The following is a 26,649-nucleotide window of genomic DNA, read 5'->3' as shown; positions in this document are numbered from 1 at the left end:
TATATGCGGGTATTAATAACAGTTACCTAATATTTAAGCAATTTTCGATCACCACACGCGGTATTTGAAGGTTATGTTTTGATCGATATCTTGGAATTTGGTGTTTGGGGAAAAATGATCCCTTTCTGTGTGTATAAAATGATCCCTGGAATCATTTTACCACATTAGTATTTGTTGTTTTTACAGATCATGCGGAGAATTTATATGGGAAGGAAAAGGTGGTGGGAAAAGAAAAGGGGTCGGAAAAGGAAAAGGAGCCGGAAAGGGAAAAGGTAAAAAAAAGCAAAACAGATCAGATTCTTCTGAAGAGGAGAGTGATACCGAATGCCTCTTCTGTACTGAAAGCTACTCCAAAGACAATAAAGGCGAAGGGTGGATTAAGTGCGTTGTGTGTCTTAAATGGGGACATGAGGCTTGTGCAGGAGTAGATAGTGACGATGAAGGGGACTTTACTTGCGATATTTGCCTTTCTGGTAATCAATTTGATAGTGTGAAAAAAAATTTAAGCTAAAAATCTAAGTTCCTATAAGCAAATTATTATTTTTTTAATGAAGAGTTGATTTTTCTATTGCATTTTACATTGATAGGGATGAGTATTGTTTTTTTTTTTTATTTAGAAGAAGAGTTTACTTATTGCTTGACTAGTTATTAATTTTCCAAACCTTTTAAAAGTTTGGTGCAAAGTTTAATGTTTAGTTTTGTTGACGTTGAAACTAGAAGACTGCAAAAGTTTTGTGTAACTTGTGATAGTACTTAAATTGTTATGAACAATACATAATATGATTAAAATAAACAGCCGAGTGTTTTATTTCAATAATATTTATTAACTTATGGTATAAAATGATCCCTGGGATTATTTTACCCCAACCCCAGGGATCATTTTATACATAGGTGTGTATAAAATGATCCTTTAGTAAACTTTAACAAAAGCCTCTAATACAAAAAAACTATATTCATATAATAAAAAATAAGTATGCAGTTACAAAGTTAAGTAAATTCACTACTTCCAACAATAGAAATCTTGCGATTTTGCCTTCAACTTTAGCCACAGTTAAATTTTTCCCTTAAGGGGATCATTATACCTCACCTTCCCCTACATGAAAATTCTATCCACTAGCACGCAACGCGGGAACAGCTATCATTTATATACTCAAATCATCAACAAAAAAAAAACATTCTGTATATTTGATTACAATCGAGGACAAATTAAAAATTCTCCATGACTCTTACATTGCTCTTAAACCTACAATTTAATAGATTAAAAACGAATTTCGGACTTACTCCTAAACATTGATTAAATTTTGTGTTAATATCACGGCTAACCAAACATCTGGAACGGAGTGTTAAGTTTTGACGTATGCACGGTAAAGCTCTGTTTAATTATACAACCTAAACGCGTTTACGGTCTTACAGTTGTTAAATACATCCAAAAACAACAACTATTCAGAATACAAACTTTCATGTTAATCGTATTTAGAATTGCAACTTTATTAATTAGACGTTAAAGTTGCTTTTACAATACAATCATGTTGAAAAATATTGGAAATTTATAAAGAACAATCGAGTATTTTTATAGAAAATATGAGAAGTTAACAGATATTCGCGTTATAAATAAAGGTCAATTTAAAAATAACTTTCGTGGAACCTATTAAACTCGTCAAACTTGTCGAACTTATACGAATGAATATGTATTAAATACTTATTTCTATTACCAAAAATTTCTTAGGAAAGTTTAGAAGACTTACCTCTGTAGAGGGTAGATAAAAAAGTTGAAAAAATATTAAGGGTGTCAAACGTTAGAGAGGTGGCTCAGGAACTTAAAAATCGGAGTTAAAGACTAGACCAACATTTGACAACATTTGACAGTCTTTAACTAAATAGTCGCCACAAGTATTTATTTTATAGCTTACTAGCTTTCCACCCGCGGCATCGCCCGCGCAGTCAAAGAAAAACCCGCATAGTTCCCGTTCACGTGGGATTTCCGGGATAAAACCTATCCTATGTCCTTTCTCGGGTATCAAAATATCTCTATACCAAATTTCATGCGAATTGGTTCAGTAGTTTAGGCGTGATTGAGTAACAGACAGGCAGACAGAGTTACTTTCGCATTTATAATATAAGTATGGATTCACAGTTTAAAAAAAATACTGATTTTGATCTTAATAGCTTAAAACAGTATTAATTCTAGTGTGGGCAAGTGGTAAATGTTAAAAATAATAATTTATATATAATGATGATTCAAAAGTGCTTCTAGAAAAAGTTTAATTGAATAAATAAATGTTTGCGTTTGAGTGATGGTCTTAGACGACCTATATACTACTCTGTCATTTTTCTATCCTGGAAATAATACTTCTTTAAGACATCACATAATCTCTCTATGTACTTGGAGGTTATCAACTAACCCTAACCTATATAAAAGTTCTATAAATTACTCACGAAACATAAAATGAAATATTGACTTCAATTTATTGCGTTATAAACGTATTTCCGAACCGAAGCTTGAAGTTGCAGTAACGCAATTTCGTTGTTACTTTCTTACTTGAATTGACTGGTTTTCTTGTAAAACACTCAAATTATGAGCGAGAAATAGTGAATTTTAGCCATTGATTTTCAGTTTTTACTAATATAAAAAGCAATCGTATAAGCTAATAATAATAAGTTCAGCCAATAAATATAATAACATTGTAACAAAATAACTTTCAGTTTGATTCAATATTAATAGCAAGCAAAGGATCGATTTTCTATGCATATAAATTATATCATCTCCCACTCAATTATTAATTTTTAACAAATATTACCACCTAAAGTACAGAAAATCTTGTTGCCAAATCTGCTGTTTTGCGGCTTACATTACATATCAACCAAGTATAATTTTATACAACTTGAGTTATATTTATGCTCTATATTTTCTACATAAACAAAATCTAATATATATTATAAAGGCGAAAGTTTGTATGGATGTATGGATGTTTGGATGTTTGTTACTCTTTCACGTAAAAACTACTGAACCGATTACAATGAAATTTAGCACACATATAGAGGGTAACTTGGATTAACACATAGGATAGTTTTTATCCCGGAAATCCCACGGGAACGGGAACTATGCGGGTTTTCCTTTGCAAACGCGGGCGAAGCCGCGGGCGGAAATTTAGTATCAAATAATGTAACAATGACAATCTCTCATAGACTCCGGAGACTGCACAATGTTCCCAGAATTTTTAATAAGGCCACTAGCTGTTAATTTAATTATTAATATAATTAAGCATCCAGTCAGGGCAAAGAGATACCGGCTGGGAACAGCTTTGAACGTCATTTTATTAAGTTTAAATTAAAATTAGCTTTTCCTAATTGTTTGTGTGCTTTAACTTCTTCGAAATAGGACGAAGGCAAAGGATTTATTGTTGACTTTGGTTGAAATTAATAACTTACACAGTACACACAACTATATTTTATTATCACATATTATTTTGGATTTTACTATGTAATTTTTGTATCTGGAGATAGTAAAGAAGCTAGAGTCATTTAAGGTACAAGTCCGAGACGGGCCGCAGACCGCAAACTGCAACAGCAAACTGCAAGCGACACCACTTGTTTCTATGAACATCTATGAATCGCTGCGCGTTGCGTCTGCAGGCAGCAGTGTTGCCGCGCTTAGAATCAATTTCATAGAAACAAGTGGTGTCGCTTGCAGTTTGCTGTTGCAGTTTGCGGTCTGCGGCCCGTCTCGGACTTGTACCTTTAAGTAGACCAATTCTTACCGCGGTGAACTCATTCCCTTGGGAATTTCGTTTAACTACGCGGGCGGAACCGCGGGCGCAAAGCTATATAAATGCTATAAAATTAATAAAAATTGTAGGTATCACATGACCTCAATAATTTTATGAACAACTCTACGCAATTTCACTTTTCCACAGTCACAGTTTTACAAAATTCTCGTAAAAACATAATTACAATTCGACGGTAAAGTAACACAAAGTTATGTTGTGTGAAATAACTGAAAATACGGTTCGTTGGTGAAATTTTGGGCTAACAAATATTAGCTGAGCTCGAGGTGAAACATAAATTAGTTTTCAGTGAATGCGAGCAAATATAGATGTGATGTTGGGAATAGTTTCCGTCATCTTCAAGATTGGATGCTGTGTATAAATAAAACTGTTAAATTTTGTTTTAATTAAAATATAGGGAATTTAATTTTATATTTTTGTATTTGGTTCTACTATTGTGTTTTGTTATTTGAAGGAAAACAATTCGTAGTCTTTGGAACAAGAAAGACGCTGGTTCGAATTTCGTGTAACGATTGATGCTTTTATCTCTTTTGGTTTGTTTTAAAAATGTAACTAGACTCATCTTCCGTCCAATTACGATTTAAAGTTCCATTTCACTACAATATTATAATCAATTTACGCCTTAATTTCACTTCAAAAGAAATTGTATGGTATAATTTATCTATTGTTTGAATTATTTTCCAAAATCAAAATCAATTTGCTTAGTAATATTAATATAAACTTTAAAATTCATTAAAAGGAAAAAATATTGGCGATGGGAATAAAAGATAAGACAGCAATCGGAAAAGAAAAAACATTAGAAATAGGTACCTATTCGCACTCTTTTCTATTCACTAAAACATTTCTTGTCGCCATCGGAAACCAAACTCTACAAGTGTGAATATAACGCTACCACAGAACACAACAAAAACTGAACCAAAAGAACAAACTTATATACAAGATATATATATTAAAAAGGCTTTCATTAACTTGAAATTCGGATTAACATTACCCTGAGTTCACACAGCGCAGAGCATTTCAATTTGAATAGATTCAGCTCCGAAGTTTCACTCACTTATTTTAGTTATGCTGGCCTATTTTCATTAAAATTCCTAATTATTTTTAAGAAATTTGGTGAAATAAGCCAGCTTAAATATTCATAGATTAATTATTTTAACATAATATTACCTCTAACTTCCCTGAAGTGGGCGGGAGAAACAGGTTAGGTACGCTGAAATCCCACATCTAGAGATTATCTATTTTACATTTTAATAATATAATTTGAGCTTTCTAGTAAAATAACTGAGCCAAGGATTAAATGCTATGGATTGGGAACCAATTCTTAAACCTTTTTGCAGTTGTTGAACTATCATAATTATATTATGTTGTTGTTGTTTCAGCCTTGGGACGTCCAGAGGACGTCCAGAGGATTTCCAGTACGATCGGTCACCGGCGGCCTGCATCCAGCGGCTCCCTGCCACTCGGAGCATAATATTATAATGCTGTTTATTAATTGTCGTTTACGCTAATTTTATAAATAATAACTGATTCGAATTGACAAAGTATGACAAGAAAGAGCGAACGGGTGAAAAATAGTGGGACGTGAGTGGGAAACATCTAGGTTTATTTTGAACTTTTCAAAATAAAGCTTGTTATAATAATTATAATCTACAATGCTCATTATACTCCCTAACCATGTAAATTCCATACGAACATGTAAGCTGATAAAATATTAAATAATTTAAACTTTTTCTAACCTAAGCAACCGCCAGATCGGGTTAATTATAAACATTACATATTCATAACTCAGTCGGAATTTCATTGCGTTTCACGACTAGGAGCATTAACATCTAATCGCGACGCGCCCTTATTACAAGGGAGTAGGGTTCAAATTGTACAAAGGGTGTACATCGCCTGAGGACGTCGCGAATACTCGAGTGTTTGACTGAATTAACCGCCTCACTGCCTGCGTTCTAGTTTGAGAGATAGGGGTGGTTGTAGACTTCAAGAAAATATTAATTTTGATTTAGAAATACATACATAGCTGAAAATAGGTATTGTTTGTTTGGTAAAAAAAACCGGTTATCACGGTATCTACTGGTTCATTAATACAGAAACGTAATTTCAAAAGACACCTTTACTGACCGATGTAGTACAAAAATACCGATTTTAAGTAATTTACGCTACGCTATACGCGCGGGAAATGCCGGATATTAAACCATATTTAAACAAGGATAAATTAATTATTTCCTATTTCACAGAAATGTAGTCAATCGATTGTTCAATAAATTTGAATATCCATTTGAACGACCATTTTACGACGGTTAAAGAATTTGGTAAAATATATCGATTAAACTAGGATTAAAAGTATCGATAATCCTCAATTACTCTAATAAAACTAAAACATACAACTATTTCAATAACAAACGTAAATTTTACAAAGCATCACATTAATTATCATAATTAATTAATGAACATAAAAACTTCCCCATCTCTTAGACTACCCGGTTCACCACAAGACACAGTCTCTTGCTTATTTATGAGGTAGCAGTGGAACTACCTTCGCACGGATAATATGACGGAAGGCTAGGTGAATTAAGATACAGATACATAATTGAACACAATTTACATAATTTTTCACGTCTGGCAAGTACCTTTTGTTTACAAGCAGGAAGGAATTTAATTATTATCCAAATGCGAAAGTTTGTGAGGATGGATGTGTGTGTGTTTGTTACTCTTTTACGCAAATTCTATTGAACCGATTACAATGAAATTTAGCACACATATAGAGGGTAACTTGGATACCACATAGGATAGGTTTTATCCCGGAAATCCTACGGGAACGGCAACTATGCGGGTTTTCCTTTGAAAACGCGGGCGAAGTCGCGGGCGGAAATCTAGTTCTATTATAATTCTATTCAGAAGATGACGTATATGGATATGGTTGTTTCAGGTTACATAATTGATTGTTTGAGCCCTCTAGGTCCTCTTCCTCCCAGCGGCCAGCTTCCGTTCATCACTACTTTTTGGGACACCCGTAGGTATAAGCTTCTTTTTTGCTATAGCTTAATAAAAAAAAACTTCATTCGGGGAGGATGGCAGTGGCGAGGTTTGGGAGTGGGGAGAATGACGGTGGGGAGGATGACGCTGGGGAGGATGTCGCTGGGAGGATGAGAGTAGGGAAGATGACGGTGGGGAGGATGACAGTAGGGAGGATGACGATGGGGAGGATGACAGTGGGGAGGATGACAGTGGGGAGGATGACGGTGGGAGGATGGGAGTAGTGAGGATGATGATATTTCGGTGTTAGATAGCTCATTTATCGAGGAAGGTTATAGGCTATAATATAGTAATATATTATCACCCTAAGACCAACAGGAGCGGAGCAATGCGGGTGATACCGCGGGGCACAGCTAGTTGACAATAATGTCGCTTTGAAAGACAAGAATGTTTTTATAATAGGTGATGTTTTATTGGTAAGTAGATGTTTAGAATTTCTTGATTATTTAAAAAATACACATATACACTTAAAAACATTGATTTTTTGGTACTAGCAAGTGATGAGATCTCTAATATTATCATGAATAATGTCTCTTAAACAGTACAAATATATTTGAGACTAGCTTCCGCCCGCGACTCCGTCCGCGCGGATGTCGGTCTTCTCGTGGATGGTTATTTCTCCATTTTGAGTACCTCTGTCAATAACATCTTATAAATATCTATTGGACCCAATTCCCAAATACGGCTAGGCCTATAATAATACGCAACGTGTGTTCGCGGTTCTACGGAACAACGTCTATGGATAAAACTGAAAAATTAAGATTAATTTTTTTTCTACGTATTTTTCCAGGATAAAAAGTATCCTATTTTACACCCAGGATAATAAGGTATAATTATACCAAGTTTCATCGAAATCGAACCGCTAGTTTTCACGTGATGCCTTCACATACAGACAGACAGACAGACAGACAGACAGACAGACAGACAGACAGACAGACAAAAATTTTTTTAATCACATATTTGGGTTTGGTATCGATCCAGTAACACCCCCTGCTATTTATTTTTTCAAAATTTTCAATGTACAGAATTGACCCTTCTACAGATTTATTATATGTATAGATAAAGATTTAATACTGCATGAAATTCTCTTTTATTTTGTAATCTAAGCTCTTTCATTGTTGATATGAAAATATTTAATAATTCAAAACTCTTTCACTTATCTTCACAAATATTCACATTTTGGCAGGAATATAATAAAAACAATGTTCAAAACATTTAGGTATCCCCGGTATCATACAATCTGTTGTTATTTCTAAAATCCTTTTCAAGACGCGAGATGCATTTTTGGATCTTGTTATTTTATAACAGAATTTCGTTGGATAAATTCTCAAATATTAAAAGTTTATTGCAAATAACTTTAAGAGATTCTGTTCTCGAATAAATATTTTATAGCTTATTTCGAATTTATATTTTGTGAAGATGAAATATGAATGATAAATAGATCCTTCGAGTCGGGAATAGGACTTCTATGTTCTATGTGATAAGGTTTATATTTGTTTATTCTTACTTTTAATCATAACTTTATGGCCGTTGTTGATGACAAAGCGACACACGTACTTAGAAGCAGAGGTGTGCAAGGATAATTTAGTTTAGAATTCTATTGTTTACATAGAGGTAGAAAGCTATTGTTCAAAGGAGAAAAGTTCTATAATCATTTTGTTTAATGCATGTTCAATACGTTTCATTTGTATGTCATTGGCCCTATGCCAATAAATAAAAATAATAGAAGTTTTAAGTTCATTGACTTACTTTCAGTAACCAATTTTTAATTAAGGAAAGGCTATTATGCCCTTATCACTCATTCAGCAATACAGACAGACAGAGTCCTTTCCCCTTCTATAATTTAAAACAATATTCCACCAGACCATCTCACCGCCCATGTAAAAACATAAAGAATACATTCAGTACCAAATCACACTAACCATACAGTAGGTACATCCAAACTCTATTATGCCTCTGGGAGCCGTGCAATTAATAAAAGTTGTCATATGCAAATGGCAGTGGGTCAAGCGTGTATGGATGGATGTGTCTCGATGCCTATCGCCCACAATAGATCATTAGATTGAGATACCATCGCGACTCTGTAAGCTCCTTGCAGTTTTGTGGTGCGAGTTATAAGATTTAAGCGATCTTGCCCTTTATTATTATGTATAGGTTAAAAGGACATTTTATGCAAAATCTAACAACAAAAAGGTAGTGTTAGTTAAATAAAATATTTTAAGCAAAACTAAACAATAAAAATCATCAGTGCGGCACTGTGTTAAGACAGATTTTAGAAGTTTTCAATTAAAGCCATAAAATTCTGTAATTTCATTACATTTATACTCATGTAGTGTCTCACACTAAACAAGGATTTTTGTTCCTGTTAAAGGCCAGTTTATGTAAATCGCTAGCTAGTTATAAGATATATTAAGGTTAAATAATTAAGGCGGTGAAAGTTAAAATTACCAGAAAGTTTGAAGTGACGTCGTCATCACATTGGTGAATTTCAGTGCAACTTTACACCAAATATCACGAGCAAGAAATTATAAATTTAAAACATAACTAAATACATTACAAACATTCGCTTTGCATTTTATTGCACAAATTACGCATCAAAGAATTATAGTACCTATAGTATTTTTACAAAATCGCCACCGCTTATACCCCTTACCACACATGAACAAGCAAAGCCGCTTACCATGTCTATGCCTTTAGCATTAAGCGAAAAATACCTCATTGTTCCCAGACAAATTACCTCCACAGCAATACGTTGCGAACTTAAATATCTCTGAACTTGAACCTTCTTGAATTAAACTTTCTCGGTCGTGTGTATTTCTGGATCATTTGTCATTCTATTTCAAGCGTTATATTGAAATACCTATAAATCAAGCCTGAGCTTTTTCTATTCATGTTTTCAAATAACGTTATTATATTTATATTTATAATGATTTCAACATACATCTAGAATGTATGTTGAAATCATTCTCAAAAATTATCTTCACGAACTAAACTTATAATTACTTACTTAATTTATTTTTTGCACTATCGCGATAAGTTTTTCACCAGTGAGTTATGTAATATTTAACTTTACTATTCGTTCAGTTATCTCTTTACTATTCATCAAATTCTATTTTGAATGTTAAAGGCCTCAGAAAACTCGCACAATAAATTTTCAATGATGTATCAATTTATTTAATTTCACGCCTTGTTAATATTTTTTCACAAAACAATAAATAAATCGATTTATCAATACTAAATCAGATTGAAAACTTCTCACTTTCCCTTAACTCAATAACAGACAAATTAATCAAAACGCATCATAAACGAAACGCGTGCCGTGAAATATTGTTCGCAAAAAGTCGTCGCCCTGGGCAATTCGCAGATTTATCGACGGTAAAACGGTAAAAAGTGGTAAAACTCGAAAACATCTGTCGTTACGCGAACTGGCTGGCGTTAATTGCTAGCTATTGAGGTGAAGGTAGATTACAACTTGACTATGCTTGATGGATGTGTGTAGTAGTGTCATCAGATAATTAAGCGAATTTAAGATGACATTAGTAGGTAAGGTGGCTTATAGAAAATTTTTATTAAGGAGAGGACACTTCCCTGATAATTCTCAAAATAGCATTGAGTCATTCTATACCCACTTAAAAAATCTTAATCAAGTACTTAGCGCTCTTCTCTTTAAAAACAATCTACGGCTTTAAAACTCTATCTAACAATAATCACCTACAAAAATATGACTAAAGAATAAGAAAAATACATCATTATACAAATTATTCATATTTTAACCTACATTCATATCCGACAAATAGGTACGCACTTAAACAACAGAAGAACAAAACTGTATAAAACATATTTGTGGCAGAAAAAAGCAAGAACATTTAGAAAGTTCTGGTCCCAATGGAGCATATTCGACCTCTTTCGTGATTTATTGTGTTTCCTTGCGATTGTACTTCATAAGTTTTATGTAGTCCTGGTAGCAGTGAGGAAATCCGTATAATTTCACAGAAATCAGTTTTATTGGGCGTAAACACGAATTCGGTGTCGCAGCACTTTTTCTATTTTGCGTACGTTATTCCTTATGTTTATTAATAAATGCTATAATTTATTGTGAAGGTTATTTGAATGACTTTTTTATGCTTTATAGAAAAATAATAGATGAATAAAAAACGTACAATAAATAAAATTGATATTCACATCACTTGTACGACCATCATATTATAATATTGCCAACAATTTCTTACGCACAAAATTCGCCCATTAAAACTGGCGGCAAAAAATAATAACCTACGAAAACACGTAATAAAGCTAAATAGAATGGTTTCGGGAGGCTATCACTCAAAACGATTCCCCAGCGAACGGTTTTCCATCAATTTAATATTCCATTATAAGCCACCCGCTGCCCGCACTACAAAATATTGATAGCACTCGTAGAATTGTTCATTTATAAAAATGTTTAATACTACGGCTAAATTGATTTGATAGCGTTAGAAAGCGTAGAAATTCAAACTTTTTTTTGCCATACTGGCACATAATTAAATAAAAAAAAAACGCATGCGAATGCTGGCAAAATTAACATTTTAAAAAGTTAAGCCATCAATTTTAATCAGATATTTTCTTCAAAGAAATTCTACGTCTGTTTATTAATTAATTTTAAATATTAAATAATTGATTATTTGTAACATTAATCAAATAATACATAATTTCATTACGTATTATTTTTTATGTTACAAAACACGCATACCTACAATTTTTGTTTAAATCCTGGCGGGAAATATCGTTCTTTTTTTTTAACAATCGTTCGTAATTTAATTCTATTCCAGAATATTCGATTTCAGAGACGAGATACGCAAACGTTTGGCTGGTTAGGACCGAGACAGTCTTTTGAGTCATAAAGTGAATGATTGTTCGGATTAAATTACAGAAGAGTGAAATCAAATAATAATTTTAGAGAACATGTGCTGTAAGGGACATAAAGAAATAGAATTACGGTAAACAACTTTAATATTTTAACACAAGTGAAGAATCAAGAAGTATAAAAAGTACCTAGATAGGTATATGTGTTCTAAATTTTTGTTAAAATTTACTATCAAAATTTTCTATAAACTTTTTAATTTCGTGCAATTTAAAGGTAGGTAATCCTTGAAAGTAGCGTTAAATATACCATTTATCTAGTTAGAAAAACCATATTATCGAAAGTACGCGACTGGCAATGCATTTAATTGCAAATTTCTTAGAGCTCGAGTTTAATAAGAGGGCTTTAGAGCCAACAAGTAAAGTTTCAGTCGATGCTCTTATCGTGTACTTCATTATGTTAGCTGGTAAAAACTGTTTTTATAGGATTACAGAATAGATCATTCTATATTAAGCTGATAAGGATTCATAAAGCGGTATATTATAAGGTAACGAAAAAAAGTGTATTCCCGTGTCCCCTTATGGGGTATGGGGCACATTCATTGAATGCATCTGTTTCAGTGATCGATTTTCTTTACATACAAGTAGGTGATCAAACCCTCGGTATCCTGCCGACTGACATTTTTTTTTCGAGCTTATCCTCCTTTTTTATTTCTAATTTATAGTACATACTTAGTTATATTATACTAGCAATCCGCCCGCGGCTTCGCTTGCTTTGCCTTAATTATATACCGCATCAAAATAGGTTGCGTAGTTTTTAAGATTTGAGCATACATGACATAGGGACAGACTAGAATGCAACTTTGTTTTAATACTATGTAGAGATGTATAAGTATTGTTCGTCATAACGATATCTTGTATAAAACAATATTTTCTAGCATGATAAACGATTTGAAGTAAGTTAAATGAGTTTGGCCTCAAGGTTAAGTAACTCGGGGATGTTTAAATTAACTTTTATATTCATTCAACGAGTATCTTTTGGCATCCACCTTATAAGATAATAAAGAGGAGGTTGATACAAGTTTTGGCTTTACCTTTAACCTTTGTAGTCTTTGCCCTTTAAAAAGGTAATTACTGTTTAAATTGATGAAGCTAGAAAATTGAAACTAAGATTCTTTTATAGTACATAAAACTTATTTGAGTAGTAACTCTCTAGAAACTAGAGAGTACAAACATTTAATAGTTTTAAAGTAGCATAGCTTTTATTATAGGCATTTTATCACATTGAAGAATACCACAATTTTGCAAGAGCAATCCCACGAACAAATAATAGTTAAACAAAAATATGTTAAACCGCAACGATCCACAAAATTCAATTAAACAATAACGAATCCGCGCTCTCAATTAAAACATAATATTTACATGAAACCAGTAATCCAGGAGTCACATAAAATCAGTTCATATTAATTACTGACAAACAAAAATTAAAACTGAAACATGAAACAATGTTAGCGTGTGCAATTTGAAAATATTTTTAATTTACCGACAGAGCACTTTCATTACTTGCTTTTGATGTCTGTCGCGTATTGCTCCGCCTCGCGGTTTCTCTTTATTAAAATTTGATCTCCCGCCAAATTGTGCCTTCAGAATGCTTCAAACGAACGTCGGTAGATATTTGAGACGTATGAGTCAAGATGTATGCCAATTTGCTTCCACTATGTAGGCGAATAATCTTAATAATTTCAACCGCACCTTCGTTCAAGTATCAAGACTCATCAAAGGATTTTTTTACACTCGTTCAATTCATGTTTTGGTGAATGAGATGAATCAATGTTCATAAAAATCACTATGGGATTTGCATGGTACATCTACTCCCCCTAGTTATACTGTATCTTCATATAAATGCAGTTTAATTAAATTAACAATAATTAAAATATTGTGAGACTGCATGTTTAGTTTCCCATATCATCACAAGATTCACAAGTAACTAAGACATTTTATTTATCCTTATCTTTCTATATATTCTACTTAATGCATGTGGGTGAATTTTAACCGTGTGTTTGATATTCAAAAGATAACAATATATCAACAAGCATCGAAACGTGTTGATCCTTCGCATATTTTCTAGTATCGTGCCTTCTCTATACTACCGACTACCTCACTATGAAGATGATGACATGGTCCTTTACGTTATGTACTTTAATATAATTCATGCAATTGGTCCCATTGCATTAGCAGAATATCTATCACGTGACTTCTTATTTAACAGTTGAAATCTAGAGCATCAGTATCAAAAGTCTAAACCTAGTTTCCATAACCATTCAGTTCCTTGTCTATATAAAGACAATACAACTTCATTTTCATTATGCGTGCAACTTGATTTTACACTCATTATGCTTTCCGTCTGGTTTAAAATAGATGCGTTGGAATGCACGCGAAATAATGAGGTTTTTAATTTTAATAATATCACCAATACCATTATGTTTACGTGAATGTAATATCATTAATTGATTTTCGCTTTTATGTAATGATAATGAAATGATTTTGTTGGATTGTGCGTTTTAATTTTCGGTTTTGTGCGTTTTGATTTTGGAGTGCGTCAAATTATTCGTAAAATAAATATTGATATTAATTAATTTTAACTTATTACTAGCTGCGCTCCGCGGTTTCACCCGCGTGGCTCCGCTCCTGTTGGTCTTAAGCGTGATTATATATAGCTATAGCCTTCCTAGATGAATGGGCTGGCACTGAAAGAATTTTTCAAATTGGACCAGTAGTACCTGAGATTAGCGCGTTCAAACAAACAAACTCTTCAGCTTTATAATATTAAGTATAGATAATACCCGATTAGATATTCGGTTATAGTTAATCACTATAAACGTAAAGCTTTTTGTTATAGTCTAAGATCCGGCTGCAGGATTAGTGCGTTCATCGGTTTTTTGCTGAAAACCGAATTTTTATGTATATTTATAATTAGGAGAATATATATCGACTAGGTTGCCAGTCAAAATTTGGCCGCAAGCATGTTTAATTAAAATTTTTCTAATCGATTTTTGGGAAAAAAATTCGTTCACTTGTTTTTTTGAATAAAATGTAGTCTACATCACGGCAAATGATATAAAGATTCAAAAAAATCACGGTTGCCGCTTTTCACCTGGCCGCAACATCTTGGCAGCCTGGTGCAAACAGGTATGATTTCGATTCATTTTTACGTTCTTAACGTACATTTATGAATCATATATCAAATTAAAGCTAATTTTTTTCTATTTATTATCATATATGGTTGCCTAATTAAATCCGGCCGCAAATAAGGGTTGCCGGCTGTTAAAAATTATAAATATTTACGCCTTTTAGTACACCGACGCATTCTTTTTATGTATATTTATAATTAGGAGAATATATATCGACTAGGTTGCCAGTCAAAATTTGGCCGCAAGCATGTTTAATTAAAATTTTTCTAATCGATTTTTGGGAAAAAAATTCGTTCACTTGTTTTTTGAATAAAATGAAGTCTACATCACGGCAAATGATATAAAGATTCTAAAAAATCACGGTTGCCGCTTTTCACCTGGCCGCAACATCTTGGCAGCCTGGTGCAAACAGGTATGATTTCGATTCATTTTTACGTTCATAACGTACATTTATGAATCATATATCAAATTAAAGCTAATTTTTTTCTATTTATTATCATATACGGTTGCCTAATTAAATCCGGCCGCAAATAAGGGTTGCCGGCTGTTAAAGATGTTGAATATTTAAGGTTGAGTGAAAGAAAATATGTCGTCCTTTTCAAAATGACAAATTTAAAAAGTAATATTGATTTAATATAATTAACAGCCGATCCTCTCTTTTTCTCGTTGTTTCGCTGCCGCACGCGAATGCGTCGGTGTATAATTTTTAACAGCCGGCAACCCTTATTTGCGGCCGGATTTAATTAGGCAACCATATATGATAATAAATAGAAAAAAATTAGCTTTAATTTGATATATGATTCATAAATGTACGTTATGAACGTAAAAATGAATCGAAATCATACCTGTTTGCACCAGGCTGCCAAGATGTTGCGGCCAGGTGAAAAACGGCAACCGTGATTTTTTTGAATCTTTATATCATTTGCCGTGATGTAGACTACATTTTATTCAAAAAACAAGTGAACGAATTTTTTTCCCAAAAATCGATTAGAAAAATTTTAATTAAACATGCTTGCGGCCAAATTTTGACTGGCAACCTAGTCGATATATATTCTCCTAATTATAAATATACATAAAAATTCGGTTTTCAGCAAAAAACCGATGAACGCACTAATCCTGCAGCCGGATCTCGTACTATTATATCTACGGTCTAATATATTTTTTTCTATTTTATCCTTTTCCGTCGTTCATGGCCCACTTTAGTAAATAAACAAGGTCAGATGTATTGAGACGAGAGTCTGCCTGAGATAAGAGTTAAACCAACCAAAAGATTGCTCGCCTGGAATTCGGCATTTACCTACATTTATGCCAAAAATAAATCTTTAAATTATACATCAGATTACATAATAATATGTTTGTGTGTAGCCTACAAGGATAATTCACATAATATTTTCAGTAACTAGCTGGCTAACTAGTTGACTATGGAGAGAAAAAGTTTCAGCTTTCGGTAATAGTTTCTTTTTCTATCAGTGTAAAAAAAATCGTTTTTTATTGTTTTATCCATTACAAACCAACTTCCAGCAAGCAAATTTTTATATTTTTTATTAATATTATACAATACAATTCATTATACATTAATTTAAACTGGCAATTAACCAATTGTATGAAAACTGTTAATCTTTTTAAAGATTAACTGCGCGCGGACGCTGTCGACATAGAAAACAAAGATTCGATAATATTTACATTTTCAAACTTAATACATACCTATTAGTTATAAGGTTATTACTTACATTCATTCACAAAACTAACAAAATAACCCCCAACATCTAAATACATATTCCTGCTTTTAAACAAAACCATCATAAATATCGAACATTTCTTACTATCATTAAGAAATAATCTCCCATATAAGTAGGATTGGATCGAAATTTCACATTGCAAAGCTTTCTCCGTAATTATTGGATCTGATCGATCAATTTAACGACTCATATTATCGAGTCACGACGACTGTAATATATTATGCGAGTTGTTTAATATACTGGCATACTTTTAAGGGAATTTTAAATGGTGTTTCTTGTGATTTAAGTAATGAGCCTATACTAATATTTGATAACTTTGAATAAAAAATCAACCACCTTCAAATTTTCAGAAATAAACGTACCTATATAAAATTTTTTGTTCAGTTTATTCGCGAATTTGACAGGAATCTTTTATGCAGGTAGAGCCTGGAAAAATATGCTTTATTGATAACTTCTAGGCACTTTTATCCAGACACCATGCGATCGAAAGTCGGCTTTAAAATAATACACACCCTTCCTGTTCTTGCTTTCCAACAAAATTTATAAACATGACTGTTATAATGTAATAAATTTTTCGTATACTATTTACATAATAAAAATCAATCTCTGCTTATAAAAAAGACGTTATTCATTAAAAAAAATAAAACAAAAGCAACATGTAACAGCTTAAACAATTAAAAACACACAAAACGCGTGTACCCGTCAGCTCTTTATAACAACTTTTTCCATTAATTGCGCAATTGTTCCGCCATTCTGTCATGTAAAGGCTTACGTTTTATTTAGTGGCTATACAACCTTTGTACCTAACTGATTCCATTTTGTGTTGGGAAAAATTCGTGGGAAAGATAATTGTGCTTTTTGTCTTTTTTCATTGATTTATTTTGCGATGTACTAAAGCTTCTCAACTAAATTATGACGATTATAATAGATATATTAATATTATAATAGATAGTAGGTTATTATAAATTAGTTAGTTAAAAATTAGTTTCGTAAAGGACTCTCACGGCGCAGAAGTGGTATGAAAATGTGACTAAAGACTGAAAATGACATATTATCTCCAAGGAAATTTATTATACGTATACATTTGTAGATGGCAACCAGCTCGTACTTGCCTAGTGTAGATTAAGGTAGCCTAAGCCTTCATAGAAGGCCTATATGTGTAAATTGTAAGTGCTACATTCCTAAAGTGTTAATATTAGAAATTATAATATATTTGAGCGGATGATGCTGATATGGACTTAAACACAAAAACATCCTTAATTCGATTACATTCATCTATTCGGAGAGGTAAGACGCCGGCAATTTATTTATAAGCTCTATCTTGCCAAAGATATTCCAACAAAATTCTTGACGCTCTCTTTTCTTTTCTTTAAGATTAAAACAAGCCAATCAAGTCAAAGAAAATCACACAAGTACTCAAAATACACCCAAAAGAGAAACCCATAGTTTACATAAGTTATTTAACAAAGTTAGGTAACACTTTCGCAATCTCCGCAAATAGAGCTTCAATAAGCCAAAATTCGTGCAAAGGCTCCAGAGCTAATGGTGCTCCTAAATTATTTAGCTTAGAAACTGGCTGCATTCGTGTCGGTGCATTAAAATTGCACATGACTTCATAGCGTTTTGCTCTCTATTTCGTAATGAATTATTTTGTATATAAGTTGTTTATAACACGAGATTTTTTTAAGAGAAGCAAAATAGAAAGCTTTTGTTGTAGGTTGTTGTATATGTAATTATGTATGCTTTTGGTGCGTATGTAAATTAGTGATGAAAATTGTGGAACGCTTTTGTTACATGCTTTAAATCCCGACTAATATTAAAAATGCGAAAGTAACTCTGTCTGTCTGTCTGTATGTCTGTTACGCTTTCCCGCTTAAACCTCTCAACCGATTTTGATGAAATTTTGCACAGACAATCTTTAGACCCCGAGAAAGAACATAGGCTACATTTTATCAAAACACCACGCGGGCAACGCCGCGGGCGGAAGCTAGTACTATATTTTAAATTACTTAGATGTTTAGCTTTACTAAGTTTGTAATGTCTAACTTGGCAATCAAAACTTTAAAATTTTCGTTGAATAATTTCGCACTTGGCCGTGTTTTCAAAGTTGATTACTTTGTAGTAAATTCTAACGAAATGATTGCATGTAATGCTTGACATGAAAGTCATACATAAGTACTGAGAGAGTACCAAGTTTTACCTGTTTTTACCATGGGGTAGAGTACTTATAAAGTGCATAAAGTACGTTTTGTATAATACTTATAACAAAGAAGCATTATGTAAAGTGTTATATCATTACAAAATTATATTCTTTCTTATTTTTTCCTTTCTTTAGTGTAGACTTTAGTAGGTAGGTAGTATATCCATGAGGGTAGAGCTGGCAGGCTCTTAGCTTGTTTGGGCCCGGCGACGGGCTGCCGCTGATGGGGTCACGGATGAATTCTACACATACCCGTGGCCCTGTCGCTGATGTGGCTTGACGGAACACAGTGGGGTTTTGGTCGGTAGGAATCCGACATAACCCACGGCCTCTTCCCCGGAGGCCGTGGGTATCTATGCAAGATTTCCCCACTAAAAAAAAAAAAAGAAAAAAAAAAAAAGGTAGGTAGTATATATGAATTCGTAACATCTACCGGCCACGTCAATCTAATATATTCAGGCTACAATATACTACATGTGCCTCCTCCTAAAATGTTAAAAAATAACACTGAAAACTTGGTAAAATCTCAAATCAATACGTGTGTCAACGGAATTGAACTGATCAAAGTTTGTAAGTAGGTTCGGGAACTCCGTCGCTCCCAATAAAACTTGCTTGCTAATCTCGAACACGACGCGAATAAGTAGGTACATTGGCTTAATGAGAGAATTTACAATTTAATTATTACGTATTTGTTTGGATCGGTTGAAGACTACGTCTATGTGAATATTTAACGAGTATCAACTGTATCTCGTAATTGAAATGTTTTTGCATCATTCCTATATATTATGTACTAGCGGTCCGCCCCGGCTTCGCCCGTGGTACATATTCACGTTTTCTCTACATAAGAACCATCCTCGAACTTCAAGGAATATTATAAAAAAAGAATTAACGAAATCGGTTAAGACGTTTTCAAGTTATGCGTTTACCAACACATTTTGGGATTCATTTTTATATTATTTATTATTAATTAGAGGAATAATATAAATCTTATGTTCTTAAAAAATTTACTTAAAAAAAGATAGAGCCATTAAAAATGTATTTTAGCATCGATTCAAAATTACTACTTGGATACTCTTTTAAACCATTTCTTAACTTGATAAAAGAACAAAAATCCAATATTTATGTCACTATATATCGGGATCGAGATTTGCAAGTATCAACATTTATCAGACCCTTGAACGAAAATATCCTAAGGAAACTGTTATAATATCTGTTCCAAATGACGATGTATGGCGATGTTTTGGTGTTTGGTGGTAAGTGATTATAGAATATAATATTATGTAGCTCTATGGTCTAATAGAACAAATGCTATACAACACTTCCGTTTCAGTTTCCGCGTGCCACCAAGATAAACTTCTGCAGTTTTACTATTAGATATCGATAGCATTGCACAGATACCAATTGGTATTTGCATACATTCCAAAGGCCAATCAATCGATAAAAACATAATTAATCCTAATTAGTATTGACTTAATCATATAAGTCAAGCCAGTGGCCTAATTACTACTGAATGCTTTAGTTAATGTGCCGATACGTGTACTGATTTGCGGATGTCTCCAGATGTATAGCATGTCACGTGAATACATTACCTTACTATTTTATACTACAGCTACTAAGTGTAAAATTGTGTATGTTTGTCTTTCATTCATTGCAACGGAATGTTATTGTATTATTTTTGTAGTGGAAGATAGTTAGAAGGCTAGACAGAGATGTAGGCTAGTTTTACCGCGGTGATATTTCTCATTCCCATGGCAATTTCTTTTGACCACGCGGGCGAAGCTGCGGCGGGAAGCTACTTGTAAAAATGTTATATTTTTTTGTGCATTAAATTTTAATTACTCGAATCATGTTTTATTTAGGCTTCGAATATTATAAAATTAAAAGGTTCCAGGTAGTATGTATGCATGTGTAAAAAGTAGGATTATTTTTTGTCGTTTATTGAGCTTTGCTTAAGATAAAACATAATACATATTTCACATATCCCTTACCTTTACAAAATATATTCCTATGCCCTAAATAACACACCCTGAAACTGTCGTTAACCGTATCTTCAAGACTAAATTACAAGCCCGTAGCTTCTCAGCAAATGAAGTTTTAATAACTATTTGTAGTTCTGCAGCTAAATTCAACAAATCGTTCCAAAATAATTTAATCAAATAGTGATAAAACATTTAAATTCAACCCCTGTAAAGTCTCGCATTCAATTTAACTTCTAAATAATTTAATGAACCTAATCAGGTCTAAGCGTTTATGTTTGTTTGTCCTCGTGACATTGCAAACTTCCTACAACTATTTGATGAATACACTGTTTGTTTTATAATTCATAATTTTCAAGCTAATGTATTTAAACCGTCGTTAGGTTCATCATTTGTTATATAAATGTATCTATTTAATTTAATAAAGTATCTTTTTATTCATGAACTAAATTATTTAATTATTCATTCCTCGAATAACGAAGATATTAATTACCATTTACATTGATATTTTTGTTATTTTCATAATATTACGTTGCAGAATGTGAAAGTTTGTAATCCGTAATATAAGAATAAACGTAAACCAATAATAATTAATCGGGACGATGTTGTTTTAATACAATAGGTATTATTCTCATCTCACAATTTAGTAAAGTATCTTTAGTCTATTAATAGCCATTAGCCAAGTCGAACCTTCCAAAGTAAACATTAAACACGATTATTATTATAATTGTATGCTGATGTATTTATAGTAATATATAATTTTAGATTCATAACCTACGCGAACTTAAAAATAATAGTTATGATTTGATCGAGGTAAATTAATAAAAAAAGAGAAGAGTTTGTTTGAATGGCTGCGCTTATCTCAAGAAATAATGGACCGTCTTCTGAAATTCTATTGCCACTTAAATTAAATAAAACTTCTTGACTAAACATAATTAATGTACTTAAAAATTAGTACTCGCCTTGTGAAGGATTTTTTGAATTGTTTAGTTTACCCATAACAATTACGAACTTACTTACAATCAAGAAGAATTTCTTTAATGGACTTCATAAATACAAGTATTCACTATTAAATCATCACTAAACGCTAAATATAAATCACGAACCTGCACATTCAAAATAACCCCATAAATCTCTGCGAACATTAACTCGCGGTAATTTGACACTCACTTTCCATAATTCAGAGGACCTTTAAAAATCGTTGGAAATCTCAAGAAAGCGCCAAGAGTGGCGTATTATTAACTCAATTTATGGTAAAGATGTCAAATTATCTGTTGTGTGAAATCGATTTAAAAGTGTATGAAATACTGAGATATATTTCATTTAATAAACAACATTTTGTATGATTACAATGTTAAAACGAAAAAGAATATAATATACTGCACACTTCGATTTTATTTATTAAATGAATGTACCCTATGTAACTTAATAAATACAAGTTTGCAATTTAAAAATAATGGTAAAAGCATTTACAACTATCTCTTTTTTATAATTTGAATAACAATTAAAAGTTCATTTGTCTGTCTGTTTCTTTCAGCTATACTCCGGAAATGCTCGCCTGTGACGGGAATTACACCAGCGGATACTTTAAAGTTGGAAAAATATCACTTTTAGGGATGAAAAATAAAAGGAAATTTGACGTGGTTCTCAGCTAATACCTATCAAAAAATGTGGTAGGTAGACGATATGTAAATAAAAGATTATACTTTTACAAAGCTCTTACTATATAATAAACAACTAAAACATTCGATTAATTATTTTGTTGGCAATTTTGAATTATTATGATTAAAAAAAACAGGTCTACGTTACTTCAACGTCGGTTACACCAATAGAGTTTTACGAGCACGAAAGATCAAAGTATTAATATTTTAGTATACAGTACACTAAACAATACACGAAATGTTAAAGTTTTTTAATTTTCTTCAAACTCACTGGACCGCCAGTAAAAGCTCAAACTGCTTCGTGGTTATCCTTTGAAGTGCTGCTAATATTAAGTTTGGTAGAAATTATTAATTTAACACAGTATACGAGTTCTTAAGGATTCTCTATAGTTACGAACTTTGCGTATTTGATAACCTAGATTATGCAAGTCAATTAATTAAAACTTCAACTCAAACATTAATGCAGCGTAGACTCTTTTTAGGAGCGCTTTTGAATCGTATTATACTTTTTTTTAGTTTATAAAACTAGGAACAAACTGTATAGTTACTTGTGTGAAATAAATCAAAGTAAGTAAATATGTAATAGAAATCTGTCCGTGAGTTATGAACAACTAGGTTTCCGCCCGCGGCTTCGCCCGCGCAGTCAAAGAAAAACCCGCATAGTTCATGTTCCCGTGGGATTTCCGGGTTTGCGTAATTTTACCAGGATAAAAAGTAGCCTTGTCCTTTTTCGGGTATCAAAATATCTCCATACCAAATTTCATGTAAATTGGTTCAGTAGTTTAGGCGTGATTGAGTAACAGACAGAGTTACTTTCGCATTTATAATATTAGTATGGATTAGGACAATATTGGCATTTACTGAATAATTAATGTAAAATGCAGACAAAAATTTATTATAAAATTACAACTTTGTATTTAAATTCTATTAACGACACAATTACATTTGAATTATTTAAACCATAAAAAAATAAAAAGCTCTACATAATTTTATTATCATTTAACCTTTATTAAAGTCAGTATTTAAATTACTATCAACCGAAACGTCAGAGATGCACTCATCTAGATATCTTATTCTGCAATGGGAGTCCACTCCAGCTAATGTAACCAAACTGACACGAGATCCTGACTCCTGAGAGATATCAGACGATCTCACGTATTGTCGTGTTTCTGAAAGTACGAATACAATCACTATTTTAGGGTTCCGCAGTGTCTGAAAAAAAATGTTGTGTGGTTTTATGAAACCACGGCAAAAGTGAAACTTTTTTTCACACTATAGACATTTAACTAAAAATTATCGTATTTGTACGATAGTTATCGTACGTATCGTGCGTCACGCGACATGCGCTACACAGACCAAAAAGTTTGAGACGACGTAATAAAAGTTTCACTTTAAAAACTTACAAAATATAGTATAATAGGAGTAGATAGAAGATACCTAAAATATGATATATAAAGGTCGTAAATAAATATTTATAAGTAACAAGCTGCGTTGCAAGCTGCCCGTGACTTAGCCCGTGTTCAAATTGTTAATCAAAATCATTCAGGAATTCGATTGAAGACACGCAAAAAAAACTATTAAAACCGGTCTAGCATTTAAAGTAGAACAAGACATTTCAGTGACAAATATATAAAAATAATTAAGGTTTTGAAATAATTACCCAGTCTCTTTCACAGACAAATCGCAAATACAGAGCAGGTCACAATTAACAAATCTTCTAGGGATTCCCCATGTAATTTCAATTAAAATTTACAACAATCATTCATAAACATCATTAATATTCATACAGAGAGCAAATTGAAAAGCGCAACAGATTAATCAATTTTGTATTCTAAAATCAAGTGTATAATTTCAGTACATCTATGTTATATACCTTTCATTTACTTTCATCTATGAGCTTACATGGCTAAACAATAAATAATTCAGGACAATTTTCACACACGGCACGATCTGATCCCGTACTAAGCTTTCGCTGGTCTGGAAACCAGATTTATTGAATTTTTAAAATAAACTTAAATAAACTTTATACTCCAACTGACTTATTAAAATTTAAACTATCGCCCTAAATAATAAACTTCTGCCACAAACTCCATTTTTTTTACGACATTTTAAAAATGGTAAATTCATTATTTAAGCTCGTCCTCATAACCATGATTGACAGTACATAACCTTTAACAGAGGGTCAATTAATTATACATAAAGTAAATAATTGCATTGCCTATTGATGTACACAATTAGTTTAACTCATTCGAATATACTCGTACTTTTTATGAATGAAGTTGACCGTCTCTATGTAGAGTACAAAGCTTTTAAAAGCTTTCGAAATAGTGAATAGAAACAATCATCTCTGTTTCAATATCAATCGAAACAATTTAATGTTATAAACGATATAGATTCAATTTGATATTGTTTATTAAAGTCAATTTCATAAAAAAAACCATTAGCTTTCCATAGAACTTTGGCAATGTTTATGTAACTGAACAGTTGTTTTGATTTTTTATAGAGCACTGTTTTATTTATTTCGTGTATGTTTTATCATAACAAGCGATACAATAATATACTCATGTAACATAAAACGAAAAATCCCGGAGAGCTTTTTTACATTTTATGTATAATCGTTTACAAAAAAATAAACCATTAAGCGAGGACATATATTTTCCACGGGTCGTTAATTTTCATAACACAAACACTCAAAACCTACCTGACTGTCTGCTGGTGTCCTTTCCGCTGTTCATTCCTTCGTTTCTTACACTCACTATCACGTTTATCACTATTTTCACGAATCGTATGGTATCTCGGCTGATAACTTTCGAGTTGCGTGTATAACCGCGCGCGTGGCGCGTCCGCCAAAGCTCGATGCGACATAGGCTCCACGCGTCTACACTCCACGGCGTTCACGGCCGTACTGTCGTGGACCCTTTCAGCCACCCCTGGCCGTCGCTTTTCTTCAAAAGCCATCCGAGGAGGCCGAGGTTGCATCAGGCTGATCTTTTTCTTCTTGGCGGTGGATGAGACGTAGGAAAAGTAGCCGTTTTTGTCCATTTTTGGGGTTGCTGCCTTGACCTGTAAGAGACAATGCTTTGAGTTTTTGGTAAATTTTATTAAAGTTTCATCGACTTGTAGCTCTACAAATTGATGTTTCTAACTTTTCTATTCATTCGCGCGAAAATTACTGAATAGATATTTATTTATTTTAACAATTAGATGACAGAGATCCGTCAATGTAGTTATGACATTATATGGTGTAACACATGCTTAAATGTGTTATTCATGGCACAGTCAGTATGGTTTATTATACTGTTATTAAAAATAATCTTGCTCTTATTATAATTTTTCACTGTGCTATTTTTGATGAGTAACTAATAAAACTGGATGCAATTATTAGTTTCTATTTATAGTTTATACTTCAACGTCTAATCATTGAAGCTTACAGCCGTAGCAATATGAAACTTCCTTTTGACCTTTGAAGTAATTATCTTGGCATTTACCTACGCAGTCTGCTAAACTTTCTAAACTATCACTTTATTTCTATTTTAATAAGATCCTTCCTACTTAGTAATTAGTAATTACTAATATTATATACGCGAAAGTTTGTGAGGATTGATGTGAGTATGTTTGTTAGTCTTTGACAAAATAGCTACTAGACGGATTTTGATATTCATGCAGGTTCGTTTCGCGGGTGTAGCCGCGCGGTACAGCTAGTATCATAGAAAATATACAGTTCTCACCATGAAAATGACCGACCAAATTTAAACATTACACACGTATATATTATTATCACCATATTTAGAACAATGCCTTGCCCAGTAACATTTTAACGAAGTTCTCATACTAAAGCCGTGTTTACATTCTTCGTTGACATTGCACTGCATCTGGTGGAATTAGGTTAAGTAATTTGCGTTGTATCATCACTTTCACCAAGATCAGTGCAAAGCTTTGTGATGCTTTTTGTCTCTTATAAGAGCCACAAAACATACAAAGTATTAAGAAAACAACTGCACTGAAATATTATATAAAATACGCTACGAACTAAGTACATTTTGTAAAGTTGAAATCCAACATAAATATTAATTAGAGAGAGAGAGAGAGAGAGAGAGAAAATTATTCAATTGGTTTTAATTTAAGTTCTTTGGATAATGTAGATATCTATCAATGTAATCACAATGACACTAAACAACCAAAACATAAATATCGGCAAACAAAACTTATGTCACATTGT

At 32.6% G+C, this 26,649-nt stretch overlaps 1 protein-coding gene across 1 annotated transcript in view; it reads right to left on the bottom strand.

Moving 5' to 3' along the window:
• LOC123693533 (kinesin-like protein CG14535) overlaps window positions 1-26,649 on the bottom strand; it is a 267,034-nt gene that overhangs the window by 146,817 nt on the left and 93,568 nt on the right. The window contains exon 4 of the mRNA XM_045638690.1: window positions 25,132-25,493. Coding sequence (XP_045494646.1) covers window positions 25,132-25,493 — 362 coding nt within the window. The remainder of the gene's footprint in view (window positions 1-25,131; window positions 25,494-26,649) is intronic.

This window comes from Colias croceus, chromosome 8 (genome assembly GCF_905220415.1).
Source record: "Colias croceus chromosome 8, ilColCroc2.1".
Lineage (NCBI taxonomy): Eukaryota > Metazoa > Arthropoda > Insecta > Lepidoptera > Pieridae > Colias > Colias croceus.
This window is presented reverse-complemented; position numbering and strand designations above follow the sequence as displayed.